Genomic DNA, 16,756 nt, shown 5'->3' with positions numbered 1-16,756 from the left:
TCCCCTGCAGTCCATGTGTAATAATAACAACAAATAATCTTGTCTAACTACTTTTATCTCCAAAGGTGCCTGTATTGTGTGTGTGCTTGCTTTTGTTAATGTTTTAGGACTTATTCCAGTACACACACTGATCTTGTCAAGACCAGTGGACCTCATGGGGTCTAAAGGTCAGCCCCCATGAGGCAACCATAATTTCTGAGGTCCTGGTGAAGGACACAGGTCATATATGAATTATGGTTAGGTAAAGGTTAGGCATGAACTGGTCATAACTAAGGTCAGTGATGCGGTTCTGCTTAGGCTCTCTACAATGAATAGAAGCCCATGCTGTACCCTACAAGTATAGCAGTGCAAACATGTTGTTGTGTGTTGAATGTAAATGCAAACGTGTATCATTTTTGAATTTGGTACAAGATTATTATAATGCTTTTACTCACTGAAGAGAAACAGACCATACTAGTGCAAATAAACAAGTAAGCAACACCACCAGTAGACTGTGAACATCTGTTTTATTTTGAATGGTACATTCATACACTGACTCCAACTGTTTTCACAGGATATATAATGTTATATGCATCTGTACGGAGGTAGTGCATATAATATGAACTCCATGAATAAATGCAACAACAACATTAGCACATTTTAACGACAAAAAGATATAGCACATATGAGCACTGACAATTTGTATATGCACACTTTTAGCATAAGAGGAAGTAGATGTGCACCCTGTAGTCCATACAGTTTTACTGATCAATCCCACCAAAGAAAACATACAGTACTTTGCATCAGCAGCATTTGTTGGTTTCTGTAGAGAACAGATAATGTTTTAGAAGTGTCAGGGCCGGGCCAGTTTATTTCCATTCTATCTCTCTTTGTGCCATTTGCATAGGAGCAATCACATTGCATCCGCATTCTGTCAAAATGCATATATTACAACCTGCATGGTCAGAGCAAATGTCCCTCAGAAGGGGACTTTCTCCTTTGCATGATTCATAATAGATTTTTTAGCATCATTTGACCCAGTTTCAAATCCACCACTTTGCACCGTCTGCAATTCCAAACAGTATAAACCATCCAGTCAGCAGATAAAGAGTAACAGGGGAGAGAAATACACTGTCATTTTACTCGCACCTTACTGTCCCACTATGAGACAAAGCAGCACCCATAAATGAATGTCTTTCAGTGAGCATAATTCGTTCAGTCTGACACTATTAGATAAATAGGGTGGACTGCAGAGTAATAGGAGAACACACACTTGGTTTGCATTTATCAGCTTCGAGATACAACAGCATAAAGCGGTCAATACAACCACAATTTGTTATGGCAGTTGCTGTTATTTCAGAATAAAGGCAAAAATAATACTTACACACTTAGAATAACACTCATTTGATTAGAGAGGAGTGCACTGGGAAATCTTTTTTTTTTTTCAATATGAGAATATACTGCAGCTGTCTGAAGCCATACCTTTTCCTACTCTGAAATCATTCAGGGCCTCAGTACTTTGTATCCTTAGGATATTATATAGTTCTGTTGAAATGGCTGCTAGATTAAGGAGGAGAATCATTATTTGGCATCCATGTTTGTTTACATCTGTCAACATCTCCTGTTGAATATTATTTAATTTCCATGCAACTATGAATGTATGAATTGATTACATTGTGCTTAGTCACATGTATTTCTTTCTGGATTTAGTTTTGATATAAATTCAATATATGGAAAGTAAAGTGCTGTTGTTTAGATCAGATGAGTCAATGTCCCTTACACTTTGTGTAATTGTGAGTCTTCATGTTGGAGATGGTGCAGACAGTGAAAGGGGCTGGTTAAAAGGTTCACAGGTGATCATTGAGTTTTTGTTTTTCTTCCAGGAATAATGTTATTTATTTATAAAGGTGATGCAATTAATAATTGCATTTTGCACGTATATCAGCATATTAATGTTATTATCTATTTTATTATTATCATATCTATTATTTTACACTCCAGTCAATATTTTAAAATAAATTAATATTATCAACAGTGTAATCCTATTGTGAGCCATCATCCTGGCATCTGTAATTCCTCAATTCAATACATTTGCCAGGTTCTCACTCAAATCAGATGTAAGATGGGCCCAATGATAAAATAATATCTGTTCAACAAGGGCAGAACAGAAGCTCGACAGTACTTTACAGAGTATTTAAGATGAAGGTGAGGAGCTTCAGACACCATTTCATGGATCATATGCCTTATGCATCTTGCCATAGTCAGTTCTTCACAAGAAACATTTCAAACACACATCACAAGTGGACATAGTCCTTTTGTTTTCCAGATATTGTCACATTTTGCAAACGTAACGTGATGGAGCACAGACTTGTATCAAAAAGCAAAGCAGACACCGACTTTGAATTTGCATCTGTTCCTCTCGTCTTAATGTTTGTCCCATCGTACTCTTGTTGGCACCACGCCCTAAGTCCTGCTTTATCTTGAAGCACCAGCGGCCGCCCACATCCTTAAGATGTGGCCCTGTATATAACAGCTCTCAGCCTGGCAGCAGCCTTAAGAACACACGCCAACATGCCATAAAAGGCCTTCTGCTTGATTAAACTAGACGTCCTTGTTGGTTATTTATCCATCGACTTGTTGATTTTCAGCGTGTGGAGAGTGTCACTGGCAGCCACTGTCTTCCCTGTGTCTGTCTTGCTGCTGTCTTTCTTGGACATGTCGGGTTCCCACAAGAAGAACTCATGGAGGAGAGTGTTGACAGTGTCGGGACACTCCATCATAACCATGTGACTGCCTTCCTCAATGACTTTTAAGAAGGCAAATAGGAGGATCTAAGAAAATGAAAGCAGATCATTATATTATATAATACCGCAGCAGAAACAGGACATTTTGTATCAAAAATTATGATACATCAGCATAAGGAAGATGTGCTATACCTCTGCCATGCGCTGATCCTCATCCATGGGCACAAACTTGTCACACATGCCATGAACCAGAAGGATGGGAACGGTGAGTTCAGCATGGTAGACCTCATCCCCCTCTGGCCAGTACTGGCCGCTCATCATGGCTCGCAGGACGAACGGTGACACGTTGAAGGCATTGCCCTGCTTCAGCAGCTGCTTTTCTTTTGTGCCCTGACGAGCAAATCCCGCTCTAGAAGGTGTAAGAGAGAGATAAAAACAATTGTGTTAAATGATATGACATTTAAATACACAAAATGTTTAGCCTGCAATCAGAGAAGTTGGTGACAGTTTTCTGCACCACACCAGTGCAGCTCTTACTTGAGGAAGCTCCAGGCCAGACAGGGTGACAGACAGTGAAGGACGCAGGATGGCAGCTGGAATATGGAGCAGAGGCTGGGCTCCAGAGCTGTGGGACCTCCTCCATTGATCATCACCACCTTATGGACTAAATCGGGATATTCATGGGCCAGGAAGGTGCAAAATGACACCCTGGAAAAGATGGAGACAGCATGTTACCAGGATGTTGTCAAAACGACTACAAAAGTTACTGGTGGTTAAAGATTTGAAATAAAGCATCTTGCAAAGACTCACCCATATGAGTGGCCGATGAGAATGTTGCGTTTCCGAGCGTATCTCTTGAAGATGGCGCGTAGATCCTCAGCCAGGGCATAAAAAGTATAAGCTGCTGCAATCTGTGGGGCAGTGCTGGCGCCGTGCCCCGCCAGATCCGGCGCAATGACCTCATAGCCCAGCCGAGAGAAGAAGTCCAGCTGGCTGCCCCAAATGTCCAGAGAGCCTCCCACGCCATGCACAAAGAACAACGCCACGTCTGAGTGCGTCCCTTTGCAGCTAGCGATCACCCTATTTGAGTCTATAGCCACTGTGCGCTTTGGCTTGCGACGGCGGCGGCGAGGAGGCGGAGCAGGCTTCTGTTCCCCATGAGGCGGAGGAACTGGAGGAGGAACAGGTTTGGGGTCTGGAGAGGAGGCTATTTCTTTGTAGTCTGCCAGCTCCACCTCCACTGTGCTGCATGGCTCCAGATCCCCATCCTGACACTGCAGGATCTCAGAGTGCAAAACGTCACCGAGATTCTCAATTACCAACTGGCCGTTGCGGTAGACAGTGATCTTCCTCTTGCAGTGGACACTGCTGCCAGTGTTGCTCTCATTACAGCGAGGAGAGCCTTCATCAGCGCGGTTCCCGTCTGTTTTCTCTTTGTCTGCAACTTGGTCCTCTGTTACTATGGGCTGACGCTCAGGGACGATGTGCCGCACTCGCAGGACTCTTCCAGGTTTCACCTCCACAAACTCAAACCCATCAGAGGGTTCTGACGACTCCAGGGGTAAGACCAGACTGGCAGCCTTCCCAGTCAGGCAGCAGAGGATCCCCTCAGTGATGCTGGTCAGCATGACGCTCACCTGCAGAAACAACCACACAGATACAGCAAAGCAGATCATGAGTCAGATGCTCGATTTGAAACATAGCACAAAAGCCGAATATCGAATGTACAAGATGTATGAACAGATGTGTGGGTCAGTGAAGTTTTTTTCTCTTCTCCTACAAGCATCATTTTTTTTCACTAGGATTCAAACTTTAGATTATTATACAGTGTATAGAGTCCAGGTTTGCAGTGTTTGCAAAATGTCAACAGCTCACCAGGATGAGATTTGGTCCCAGCTGGATTCCTATTAGATTGGGCCCAAGCTGTTTCCTAGCAACAGTTACAATGAAACCATCCCCTTTATCCTCTCATTGGACCACACACGGTGATGAGTGAAACGCAACACACCGAGATGCTTTCAGTTTAACAGACTGGGAACCACTATGCAAATTCAAAACACCACAGACAGTGCAAGTCCAGCTAACGCTCCACTGACACACTCACCTGGGTGACGAAGCATTAAGCACTCATGGATCCACATCGACAAACAGAACAGCATGAAAGTAAAACTTGTTCCCTATGTCAAGCCGGCCTCCATGTTTTCTATTAATAACCTGTCCTTTTCACATGGGCAGAGTCAGGATATATAAATAGAAAACAACCAGTCATCTGGCATGACCGTAAACATGCCTGCATACAGCATGTCTCCTCGCAGTGTGATGGCAGTTTTCCAGGATATCACCATTTCCAGTGGAGAGTAGACGAATAAAACTCTCGGATATCTTCCAGTCACAGCTAAACTACAGTATGTCATGTTGTGTAAGTGAAGCATCACTAGTCCTCAGTTTTAGTACAACCACAGGCTGGTTATCTCCAGGAAACAGAGTGGTAAGAGTCACACTGTAAGGCTTTACTGTTTCCTCTTAAGCTGAGCTCAGTGTGCACCTCACCGCCTGCAGGGCTGATAGTCACATCAATGCTCAAAATATTCCATGTTACATGTTCTGTAGATCATGCCTGTGTTCCAACTACATATCGACACAAGACAAAATGTAATACCTTACGAGTTTGAACACACACATAACTGAAACTAGAGGAGATTCAATCACCTTATCACAAATACAAGGATTCCATGTTTGTGTTTGTTAAAATTTTGCTCCATATTTCAGTCAATTGTTGAGAAACATCCAATTTATAACCACTAACCACACAGGGGGGGGGGGGTTCATGTGTGCATGTGTCTGTGTTCTCTGCAGGATTGTCTGAAGGTCAGTGCATCAAGGGCTCTCCAATTACATCCTGCTGGAGCTGGGTGAATGTCAACCGACTGTCCCTTTTCCACAAACATCAACATGGAGCGCTGGCACAAGAGACACATGAGCTGCGAGTCTGATTGAAACTACTGCAGGCCTAAATGTATCTGACTATTTGTGAAGGTTTTTAAATGTCAGCTCAGCTGCAAGTAGAGCCCGACCAATATCTGTTGTTACATTGTCCTTTCCCTATCACAAAATAAATCAGTATCTGTATATAAGGCAGATAAAGAGAAAAATAATTAAGAAATGTCATCATTATTTTTCCTCGAGAAGAATGATAGTATTTTACAGGTGAACAGTTCAACACAAATCAAAACATATGATCTGCATTACAAATGCAACATCAACCTATGCCAATCTTTATAGCGTAAGATTATCTGTGGATTCCTCCAGTATCCTTTGCTCTGTATAGCTACAAGTGGTACATGATAAGACATGGTCACTTACAGTAGATAGGATGTCCCTGACATAAAGCTGCAGGTCATTAATAGAAAACAAACTAGAGCTGTATCAGGCAGCTCTGTTTAGTTTATTAAATCATGGACTCTCCTCCTGACCTACTCTCCCACACTCTACCTCCAACCACGATTTAAATTTGGCATCAGAGATCCACAAACCCTGACAACCAACAGGCTGAAGGTTACTCAGCCATGTTCAAATGTTGGTCTGCACTGCAGAATATCTGGGTTGATGTGTCTTTACACTAATATTTGGAACACCGTGTGCTGCTCCATTTCCAAAAGCTAGACTTTTACGCACAGTACAGTAGAGCGACAACATGTGACATAATGTGATCACATTAAATATTTGCAAAAAAACAGACCATTATAACCCACTGCAAGGCCTAATGCAAAGATGTCCTATGTTGTGGCTAGTTGTGGGAGCCTGTGACCACAAAACATGAAAGCCATACACTGCAATAATAGGCTGCAGGGGTCAAATATTTGACATAAATCAATAAGTATCATGTTTCATACGTAGCAAAAAATTGTTTTGCAATTCTCATATAGATTTACGCAGGGTATATTTGCAAGATTCAAAGTATAGCAGTCTTTTGCAGCATGCCATACCTGCAAACTGTATATTATTGATAGACAGATAGCTGATGGATGGATTGTTTGTGCGCTGTCACAGGACAAATGCATGAAGCAATGGTGCAGCGGTTGTAGTGATGCTGGTTGCACAATAAACATCAGCTACTTAGACAGAATAAAGCAATTAAAATCCATCCCTTACCTGCAGAATTACTGGTGATTCAGGTGATTAGAAATCTGCAGCAAACGGCTCAAGTCCAGGGCTGACGACGGTGACATGAAAGAAACGTTGAATTTGGTGCAACAATTTGTCTACGCTGGAGATTCTGCTGCAAAAGAGTCAACGTTTCTTAATGGCCTCATCACACTGCGATCACAGGGGTTTGCATTGCTGGAAATGGCGCATGCTTCCTTAAAAATACGCCACATGCATTTCAATGAGACACCCATTACGTTTCAAGGGAAAAAAAACATCAACACACACACTGTTGTGTTGTTCTCCCCAAGCATCCACTGCGCATCCAGGCCGAGCCCTACCCTGCTGCCCTTGTATCTGCAGCACACACAGCGGTCTCTCTCCGAGTGGCAGCGCGGAGGGCGAATAGAGGAGCAGCGTGTTCAGAGAGGAGGCCAATGGCAGAGGCTCGTTCCCCTGTTGCTAAGGCTGACAGAATAGCAAACTGTGCGCGTGCGTGTGCGTGCAGTCAGGTAGAGAGTGATGGAGAAGATGAACCGAGGCTCCAGCTATTTTTCTAAATGAGCTGACACATCACAATGTGTGGTCCCATTTCAAATTCAGAGTTTTTTGTATATAATCAGAATCTGGTTATTTTGCCAAGCAGGGCTACACATACAAGGGAATTGTTTTGGTGTATATGTGCAAGATTACATATAAGAAAGAAAATATAAAACAAAAACTTAATATAAACTACGGCTGCTAGCAGCACTTTGTGGGCCCGAGCACTTGCGAACTCAGGAACTGATACGTTGCAGGAGAGAGCTGTCGGGGACCGGTGTAAACCGGCATCACGTCAGCTAATCACGTATTACGTTCCACAAAATCTAATGCAGACCGCACAATGACATTTTTATGTAAATCTAATTTAAAGGGCCCATATTGTGTTAAATAAATTTTCCGGGCTTTAATGACTTGAAGGGGGTCAGTAGGTACTCTCAAAGTATGAAAACGTTTTTTTTTCGACTTTAAACCACTGATGTATCATCTGAGGAGTACCAATAACTCAAATTAAATCCCAGAAGGTTGTAAAATACCGGCCCTTTAAGTTGCAAAATGAGGCTGACTTCCTGTTACCAGTAGGTGGTGCTATCACTGCATACAGTCTTATTAGATCTGTTCAGGTCAAAAACCCTCTTGTATCTCTTCAGATCGTATAAATCTAAGACATCATAGACGAATATATGTCCACTGAAACTGACATCATACATATACAACGACCTCGTGATTTGATAGCGTGTAATCAAAATCTAAAATATGAAAAAAAACAAAAGCACTAGGAGAGGAATCGTGCAATATGTGCAATATGTTGTTCATAAAAACCAACATTTGTCTTTCAACAACATGATCTGACACCTGGAAACCTTCCTGTCAGCAGAAATGACCTTTGTTGGATGAAGATTTGCTGTTTTTTCTCTGTTACCCTTGAGCTCACATCCACCAGTCTGGTGCTGCACTGGGAGCAGTGCCTGTCACCGCACAGCTATGACAGTGATGCGGTGGGGGGAGCCTGTGAGCCAACAGTTGTGTACTTACTGTTATTGTGTTACAGCCACAGTTAATAACAAGTGTCTTTATGCTACTGGTTATCGCACTGGCGTTTTTTAAGTAAATGACTCAAAAGCCAGTTAGGCCAATTACCATACCAGCATATAGCTTATGTGGGAAATACCGCTCTCAAATTCTCTAGGAAAACAAATTAGTTTGTGCAATCCAGATGGGCTCTGATTATCAGAGAGCAACAAACAACTTCCATACAAACACATACAGCATGTGCATCTTGTATTGCACTGTGACTAGACAGACCCTTTGATTTCACATCCTTATATGACAAAAACATTACATTTTCTCATACAAACCTACAACCTCTGTGTTTAAATATACACTTCTGTAACATACACTGTTAGGGCATTTGCTGGAATCTTTAAATCAACTAAAGCTCTATTTGATTTTTTTCCATGTATGTAGAAACCAAAGACGGTAGTGGTGGATACTCCTCACCAGACTCACGCCATACTACGGAATATCATTGTGACCAACACAGAGTCTAGACGGACAAATTTGTCTTAATCAGAATATGATTAAGAATATAGGTCGTACCAGACCTCAGTGTGCATGGACACAATAACATTTTGGGGTTCAAGAAGAGCGGGAGATGTGCATTCCGTTCACAAGTAATTCTTTATTTGAAAATTGAATGACTGGAATGGAGCACCCAAGAAATAAAAAAGATAGGAGGATTATAATTAAAAGTCAATAACTTTTATTTTGCTGATAATTATAAAAGCTTAATAACTGAATGCCAGAGACCACAGAGAAACAACACACTTTAAAATAAATAGCGTACACAATTATGTAGCTAGCATATTTACCAAGGGAAGATTGTGTCGCAAACCCCAATAGACACAGCCCGGTGATCACTACCACTGCAATTTTCACTGCAAGGACAAACAACAATACCCTGTTGAAATGACCAACCACCCATCAGGCCTACCACACTGCATGCAAAGATGTGTGCATTCCAAGGCTCCTCCCCGCAGGTCGTCCAGCTGACAAAAAACAGGAAAAGAGAAAGAGTGTCCAGTCAGTGAGACTCAGTTGTAGATATTATTTGAGGTGTTGTTGTTTTTATATACTGTATTTGTTACGATTTTATTCCTTGGGTAAAATCTGTCAGACAGAGCCTCATCTCAGGCTTTATACTGGTGGAAATCTAGACCTTTACTATCTAATTTTCATCAAACACTAACCTCAAACCAGGACCTGAAAAAACAAACAAGTGATGCTTCTTTCAAAAAACGTGTTGTCAGTGAATGAAGGTGGTCGGTTCACTGCCTGAAAGACAACACTCAGGGAGGAGTTACTGCAGTAAGAAGCGTTTCAATTGGGTAAAACGTCTAAGCCAATCGTTGTTCTTCATATTTGCAGGTTGTCTGGCAGACCTGTGACATTCACTGATCTCATGTCAGTGGCAACTGTCTAAAATTCTCAAAATGAATACTTTACTGTCGTCTATCTCCAGACTGAGTGGAATAACTCGCAGGTAACAGGAGTTCTACGTGTGTGTGTGAGAAGCAAACGGCAAAGCTTACGCTGTTTGTTTACGATGCTAACACTGGCTAACTAGCTTTAGCAGTACGTTAGCAGCGTGGCTAGTCAAACCTTTCTGGCACCTCTACATGTTTTGTGTTTATATTGACCTTACGTGTTCGTGCTCTACAACATTATCTTTAATCTGATTTCACGCAATTGTGATTATAGGTATTACGTGTTAGCATGTTATAAATCAAAGTAACTGTTAAATATGCTCAGTTTATACATGAATGAATCGGATTATTATGGTGAAAAGCATGACATTTGATGTGTAGCACCGTTACTTCACTACAATGCGAGTGTAATCGCAGCAGAGGCATGATATTAAAGAGTAACATGTAATCTGTGCTCTTTCAGCAGCATCCCTTCAGGGAGCCTTGCAACATCGGGCATCCCCCATCTCAGATTATTTAGCAGCTGGATTACGGCACGAGCAACTTCAGCACCTCTGATTTCCAGATGCGGACCAATTTCTTCACAAGCTGAGGGTTCGGGAATTTTCCAGCAGCTTCCCTGCCAGTACCAGCAGATTCGGACAAAGAAAAGAGGCACAGAGTATCAACCCAAGAACATCAAGCGCAAGAGAACCCACGGGTGGATCAAGAGGGTCAGCTCTCGAGGAGGCATAGAAGTTATTCTGCGGCGCATGCTGAAAGGACGGAAATCCCTTTCACACTAAAGGTTCCTGTTGGAAAACCTGGTGGGACTGTCAAGAAATAAAAGACATTTGTTCTGAAATGATGGAGCTGCTCAGCAAATGGGAAAGAAACTCTATAATGTGTGACCTGGTGATACTGGTTGTGGTTTAGGTTTGGCTTTCCCGCTACATTGATAATAGGTGGGAGAGTTGAAACTGGCCCTCGACAAACAAGAAACAAGTCAGGCAGTTTCACCCAATTAGCGTTGATGGACCTGATTCCACCCATATCAAATAATACTCAAAATCTCTGTAAAGTTATAATATCTAATGTAGCAGATTTATTAATTTGGCTTGTGATGTGAATTGAAGAACAAAAAAGCATCTTTAATAAAAATGCTCTTGTAAAACCACTGTCATTGCTAGTTTTTAATGTAAACACCACATTCTGGTTAAGATACAAATCAAGTCGGCAGAATTTATGGTATTTTCCATGTGATCTTAAACAAGTGTGTTGCAGTCATAAATCTTGACCTTCAAATTTAACTGCCATATATATTGGTGGAAAAGATAGTTTTATTCACCTAAAGGAAGTATAGTAGTATAATGTATTAAAGTAGAGCGTTAACTGGGTATTTGAGGAGCAGGAGGAGAGGACTACTTTCAGTGAGCCAGGTCCTTGTGGTCCTGTGTTACATCAGGTATTCTAATTCAGACGTCATCAGTAGAGGTTCGATTATAGACTCAGATAGAGTGGGAAATGAGAAGTTGTGACAAATAAAAATGTTATGCAAAGAGACACTTGCATTTCCTTACAATTATATACATGCCAGCAAATGGCCCATAGAAGTAACAGAAATATATTGCAGTATCTCTTAAGGTGCCTGGTATTAAAACAATTATACACAACTAAACTACAGATTTAAGAGACACATTTTTCAGTAGCTAGTTTAGTTTGGAATGGACATGGTTTGTTCTTTGTCTATAAAACCTTTTATTTGTCAGTTTTTTAATTTAGCTTTTGTACACATGGTTAACTCAGGTTGAAAAAATAATAGGCCACCTTATTAGAAATCCTGAGTCGTGACATATATAGTTTCAGAGGAGAGCTGCGATTGCTCTTATTCAACATTTTGCATAAATTCAGTATTTTCACGCTGTTCAACATAAATGTAAATAAAGTACATGGAGTTCGACATAACAGAGCATTCAGGTGGTGTTGGAATAATCGGAAAACGAGTTGTTGAATGGGAAAATTGGAAATAAATGTCACATGTTACACTTTGTTTTTTTCTGCAAACTAGATGAGTTTTACCATCTCTCATAAGTAACTTACATCAGACTATTTGGTCCATACAAACGCATTTATAAATATTATTTATACTTCTGTCACACCTGGATCATTTTTATTTGCTCTTTGTTATTATGTTTAGAATTTTAAGAGTTGTCAAATGTTGTTTGAAAGATTTAAAAAGATAAATATAACACATTTGTTTTATTAGCTTCCTTTTGTCCCCTCATTCCCCCCCACGTCAATACACCGAAGAAACAAAAGAGCACGTGAACGCAGCACCAAGGACTTGCGCTGTGTTCGCTAAATCTGACGTCACAAACCCCCTGTGCTCGAGGATTGGTCTGTTACATAATCACATTCAGCCAATCATCGCGTCGCCCTATCCTCTGTCGACACACATCCGCCATAGCCCATCCTATCGGAAACGTGGAAACAATGAGTTTACCCGCCCCCTAAGATCCGAACAACAAAGATGGAGTCGTGAGTTACTTGCGTTAAAACCCCGAGGAACGTCAAGTTTCAGCCTTTGTATCATCAGCTTTACACGACGGGAACTTTCTGACTGACTGAAGCAACACGATGAAATCAGTTCACACGTAGCTTATATCCAGCGACCATTGGTAGAAGCTGTCGAGCGGGGTAAACAAACTGGCCGAGACAACAACATCAAGCTCCAGCAGCTAGCTACTAGCAGCTAACAGACTAGCATCTGATCGGTTTCACTGTGACTGAGCTGATCATCAGACGAAATGGAGAAGGTGGGTGGATACATCGTATTATCTTTAATAGTTGTGTAAACTACCTGTTGCTTACGGGGCGACCGACATGACACAGTACAAGTCGTTACCAATAAGATGTTTTGCTAAATGAGAGGAGTAAGGTTTGTTTTATGGCAGCTCGTATTAAATGGCTGTGGTAGCTGCCGACACCACGCGTCACACAGGGACTTCTCTCGAGTTGGTTAAACGTTGTGTTTATATGTCTCTGCTGTGTTCTGTCCACAGGGGGACTTTCTGAAGGGACTGCCGGTCTACAACAAGAGCAACTTCAGCAGGTTCCATGCGGACTCAGTATGCAAAGCATCGGTAAGTGATCCCGTCTGTCGTCCACCAACGATTACATCAAGATTAAACCAGGCCACTTCAAGGTGGAACTTAGTCGAGACAGATTAGTTTATATAGCACATAACATATAGAATATCTTGACCAAAAGGTATTTGCAATCATGACAAAGGAAGGCAACACAAGCATCGATAAACAGATGAGATGTACAATCTTGATAATAGTGAAATAGAGAAAGTAAATTAGATTTAGTGCCACTCAGTAGCAGAAAAACTCTCCAGCAATGTTAGGGAAATTGATGAAGAAGTCCCTGATCTGCCCCCGAATCCGGATCAGCACCACATTTAATGGGCTCTTCCCTGACCCATACCACATCCTTCTACTAAGTTTTGTTGTAATCTGTCTAATAGTTTTCTGGCTTTCAAACCAATCGTTACACAAACAGACAGAAAACATAAGCCTGGGCAGAGGTAATAATAACTATTGATAGTTGGGTGGACCTGATATCAACTGGGAGAATGCTCCAGAGCTTGTGGGCAGCAACAGAGATTGGAAAAGGGGACAGAGAGAAGTTGGTGTGAAGATGACACAAGTAACATGGGGGTAGAATATGGAACCTCGAGATTAGTGCAGTCAGTAGCAGTAACAACAATCAGGGTTTTGTTAAACGAAAAGTAACATTTTCATATCAATTCTATATTTAACTGGAAACCAGTGTAGTTCTGTCAGAGTAGGAGTGATATGTTGCCTGTTTAATGTCAAGCAGCTGCGTTTTGAACCAATTGTAATTGGGACAGGATGGATTTAGACAGCCCCATATAAAGGGAGTTGCAGTAGTCAAGCTGAGAGATGGCAAAAGCCTGCATTACCTATTCTAGGCCTATAGAAGAGCTATGTTTTAATTTGGCTTGGGTCTCAAATTCAACCATGTCAGGTCCCGTGGTACGTATCAATTTGTATGTGTTGGGTGCATTAACACACTAATGTGGATCTTCATACTCTTTCAGAATCGTCGACCATCTGTGTATCTACCAACACGAGAATATCCATCGGAGCAGAGTAAGTACATTGAGTGAGAGGATGTTCTCTGAGCAGGAGGAACTATAATTGTCAGTCAAATAAAATGTCTATCATTGGTTATGTGTAGTTATTTCTGAGTTAAGCAAGATTCTCCAAAAACACAACAATGTGTTTGTTTATGTATGTCTTCAATTGCAGTTTTCAATTCGAGCAAATGATCTTTACTTCTCAGTTGATGTTTAGAAATCACGGCTTGATTTTTACTCTCTGTGAGAGTAGCTGATTTCAAATCACTTGTGCACCTTATAACTGTGTCTTTCATAATCTAATACGTTTCTGTGTTGTCTGTCGTCAGTCATCGTCACAGAGAAGACAAACATCTTGTTGCGATATCTTCATCAACAGTGGGACAAAAAGGTAAAGATACTTATTATCACTGTCAGTAGATATCATGTTTATTAGCGTTACTTGTTGTTAATAGTCTTCTTTCTTCCCTTGCGTTATCAGATTGCAGCAAAAAAGCGAGAGCAGGAACCCACAGACGGGGACAATGCGGCACCGCCGAGAAAAATAGCCAGAACTGACAGTCGAGAGCTGAGCGAGGATTCATAAAGCAACATGCTGCCCGTGTTCACCAAGCAGAGACTGACCCACTGAAATGCACAGATTCAGGATGTGTGTTTGTCAACCCAGGCCTGGACACTGATGCACAGAAGGATCAATACATTTCAAACCACAGTAACCCCAATGTTCAATTAAAATTCAGACAGATTTCCTTGCTACTTCCTTTACTTCCAAGAAGCTATGCCTCAGACTTTACTCTTTGTAGTTTAGAAAAATAACATACATCTACCTCCTTTTACCTCAACTCTTCTGGTTTTCAGTCACTCACGCTCACAGTTTTCTTCTCAATGTGCAGGGAGGGAAGTCATCGCTCCTCTGCTGCCATGTAAAGCTTTGAAGTTGACGTCATTCGTACCATCTCTGAGATATGCATATCTTAAGTTAAGTCTGTTTATGGGATTAGTGGCATGTCATCCTTTTTAGGTCTTACTCCAATATATAGATAAACATTTTTTTTTCAGTTTTAAATTTAAAATCTTATTTTAGCTCATCCTTTACATGATCACTGTCAGCACAGTGAAATTAAAACTGCACTGTGGTCCTTGCTTAGATTGATTATTCAGGGTTTTGTTATTGAAGAAGAAAAGTGTTTAAAAGAGATACGTCTATTTTGTTCCGGACAAGTAACTGCTTTGCCTTAATTGGAAATAAGTGTGTTTTCACTGTTTTTTTTGTAATTGTCCCTTTTGTCAATGTTGTTTCAGGAAGAAATTAACCACTGCTGAACACAGTGGATATTAGTATCAGTGAGGACACATTAAAGCCAACACAGTCATACTAGATGACGTAAACAAAAATGTCTTTGTATTCTGTAGCTGCTTTCTAAGTTCGATGTTCAATATTTGTTTAATTGCACGATCGGCACAATATTTAATGAAAGGGGTCATTTGTTGGATAGCAGGGCTACGTAAACATTCTGTCAGCTGCTCGTAAAGATGTTGCATTACGCTCCACACGTTTTGTACATTTGTAATGTGTGAATATCGTGATTGTTTTGACCCTTTTTATCAGGTTATAAGACAACTTAATTCTCTATCTTCCCCAGGTCAGCCTCGTTGTATTTTCACTTCGTTTAGCCAAAGAACAAACGGAAGCATTTGACCTAATTAGCTTTGCACCTTTTTTGCAAATGTATACAAGCAATCTGTTGCTAATTGTATTAACCATATAGTCAATGTCTGGCACATCTTACCATCTATCCATGTACATTTTTACATGTTACAGTTGTTCAGCTGTTCAAAGGTTTACATAGCATGTGTTTTAACTCCGCTAGTTCTGAAAGTCAATCCAAGTAGAACCAACACTTTAATTTTCTCGAGTAAGACATAAAACTAGAGACATGCAGTGATTTAATTCCCCCGTCTCTTCATAGAAAAGTGTGTTTATTTTACTTTTGTGATAAGATTTGTATCACATCACCTGATAAAGTTCTGAATGTGTTTATTGTATAAATGTGTTGTCGATTTCAGATCTTGTTCTGGCATGTGTACTCTGTAAAATACAGTCAAGTCTAAAACTCAGTAAATCTAAAAAAATTCAGGGGAAGCGAAGAAGATCTCATCCTTCCTATAAAATGATTGAAGCCGCTTCATCGTATTGAATGAAATGTAATTTGAAACTATAATTACTGCACCTTGGTCGCACACCAGCCACCGACCGGTGCAGTTTCAGTCAATCTATTTCTAGGCTTCTATGAGTTCACCGTGTCCTTTGACCTTTTAACCACGAAAATCTAATCTGTCAATCCATGTGGCAATTGGTCAAGATGTGAAGAAATTCTGCGCAGGCAGACTTGAAACATCACGTGAGGTCAACATTACCTTTTACAACCACAATCTCATTAGTTCATCTGTGTCTTAAGTGAAAATGTGAACCAACATAAAAGTATCCCTTTGAGACGTGAAACACGTTCATGAGGCAAAGGGGTTTTGTGAGGTCAAAGTGACCTTTGACCTAAACTTTTCCACATTCTAGTTCTATAGTCTAAGTAAATGTTTGTACCTAAAGTAATTAATTCCCCTTGGGTGCTCCAGATTATCACCACCGCAAGAATGTCACCTTGACCTTTGAGCACCACTATCCAACAGTTCATCCGTGAGTCGAGTGTGAACAGTTGCAC

The 16,756-nt window shown here is 41.0% G+C and overlaps 3 protein-coding genes across 5 annotated transcripts; 2 read left to right on the top strand and 1 right to left on the bottom strand.

Annotated features, from left to right (window-relative positions):
• Positions 1-489: 489 nt before the first annotated feature.
• Positions 490-7,238, bottom strand: LOC128455158 (protein ABHD8). 2 transcript variants are annotated; one of them, XM_053438834.1, is made up of 5 exons: positions 6,876-7,238; positions 3,534-4,360; positions 3,261-3,431; positions 2,916-3,132; positions 490-2,810 (listed from the first exon to the last, which is right to left on the bottom strand). In XM_053438834.1, the coding sequence occupies exons 2-5, from the start codon at positions 4,349-4,351 to the stop codon at positions 2,598-2,600; spliced, it is 1,419 nt and encodes a 472-aa protein (XP_053294809.1). In that variant the 5' UTR covers positions 4,352-4,360; positions 6,876-7,238; the 3' UTR covers positions 490-2,597. The 2 variants fall into 2 exon arrangements, with proteins under 2 accessions (XP_053294809.1, XP_053294810.1); XM_053438835.1 differs by lacking the exon at positions 6,876-7,238 and adding an exon at positions 4,828-5,839.
• A 2,566-nt stretch (positions 7,239-9,804) lies between these two features.
• mrpl34 (mitochondrial ribosomal protein L34) lies at positions 9,805-11,051 on the top strand. 2 transcript variants are annotated; one of them, XM_053437920.1, is made up of 2 exons: positions 9,805-9,951; positions 10,362-11,051. In XM_053437920.1, exons 1-2 carry the CDS (start codon positions 9,902-9,904, stop codon positions 10,678-10,680), a joined length of 369 nt encoding a protein of 122 aa, XP_053293895.1. In that variant the 5' UTR covers positions 9,805-9,901; the 3' UTR covers positions 10,681-11,051. The 2 variants fall into 2 exon arrangements, with proteins under 2 accessions (XP_053293895.1, XP_053293893.1); XM_053437918.1 differs by having other exon boundaries at positions 10,359-11,051.
• Positions 11,052-12,362: 1,311 nt separating this feature from the next.
• On the top strand, positions 12,363-16,089 carry LOC128454156 (DET1- and DDB1-associated protein 1). Its single transcript, XM_053437426.1, has 5 exons — positions 12,363-12,690; positions 12,937-13,017; positions 14,001-14,052; positions 14,369-14,430; positions 14,521-16,089. Exons 1-5 carry the CDS (start codon positions 12,682-12,684, stop codon positions 14,623-14,625), a joined length of 309 nt encoding a protein of 102 aa, XP_053293401.1. The 5' UTR covers positions 12,363-12,681; the 3' UTR covers positions 14,626-16,089.
• Positions 16,090-16,756: the final 667 nt, after the last annotated feature.

Source organism: Pleuronectes platessa, chromosome 13, assembly GCF_947347685.1.
Source record: "Pleuronectes platessa chromosome 13, fPlePla1.1, whole genome shotgun sequence".
NCBI classification, from domain to species: domain Eukaryota; kingdom Metazoa; phylum Chordata; class Actinopteri; order Pleuronectiformes; family Pleuronectidae; genus Pleuronectes; species Pleuronectes platessa.
The sequence above is the reverse complement of the archived record's forward strand: the minus strand, read 5'-3'. Positions and strand labels throughout refer to the sequence as shown.

Bases quoted from the DNA above. Each gene is read 5' to 3' on its own strand.
- LOC128454156 (XM_053437426.1), top strand. The intron at 13,018-14,000 runs GTAAGTGATCCC...ATACTCTTTCAG, and splicing joins ACTCAGTATGCAAAGCATCG to AATCGTCGACCATCTGTGTA. The intron at 14,053-14,368 runs GTAAGTACATTG...GTCTGTCGTCAG, and splicing joins AGAATATCCATCGGAGCAGA to TCATCGTCACAGAGAAGACA.
- LOC128455158 (XM_053438834.1), bottom strand. From the start codon at position 4,351: ATGCTGACCAGCATCACTGAGGGGATCCTCTGCTGCCTGACTGGGAAG. The intron at 3,432-3,533 runs GTGAGTCTTTGC...CATCTTTTCCAG, and splicing joins CTCATCGGCCACTCATATGG to GGTGTCATTTTGCACCTTCC. The intron at 2,811-2,915 runs GTATAGCACATC...TCATTTTCTTAG, and splicing joins AGGATCAGCGCATGGCAGAG to ATCCTCCTATTTGCCTTCTT.
- mrpl34 (XM_053437918.1), top strand. From the start codon at position 9,902: ATGAATACTTTACTGTCGTCTATCTCCAGACTGAGTGGAATAACTCGC. The intron at 9,952-10,358 runs GTAACAGGAGTT...GTGCTCTTTCAG, and splicing joins CTGAGTGGAATAACTCGCAG to CAGCATCCCTTCAGGGAGCC.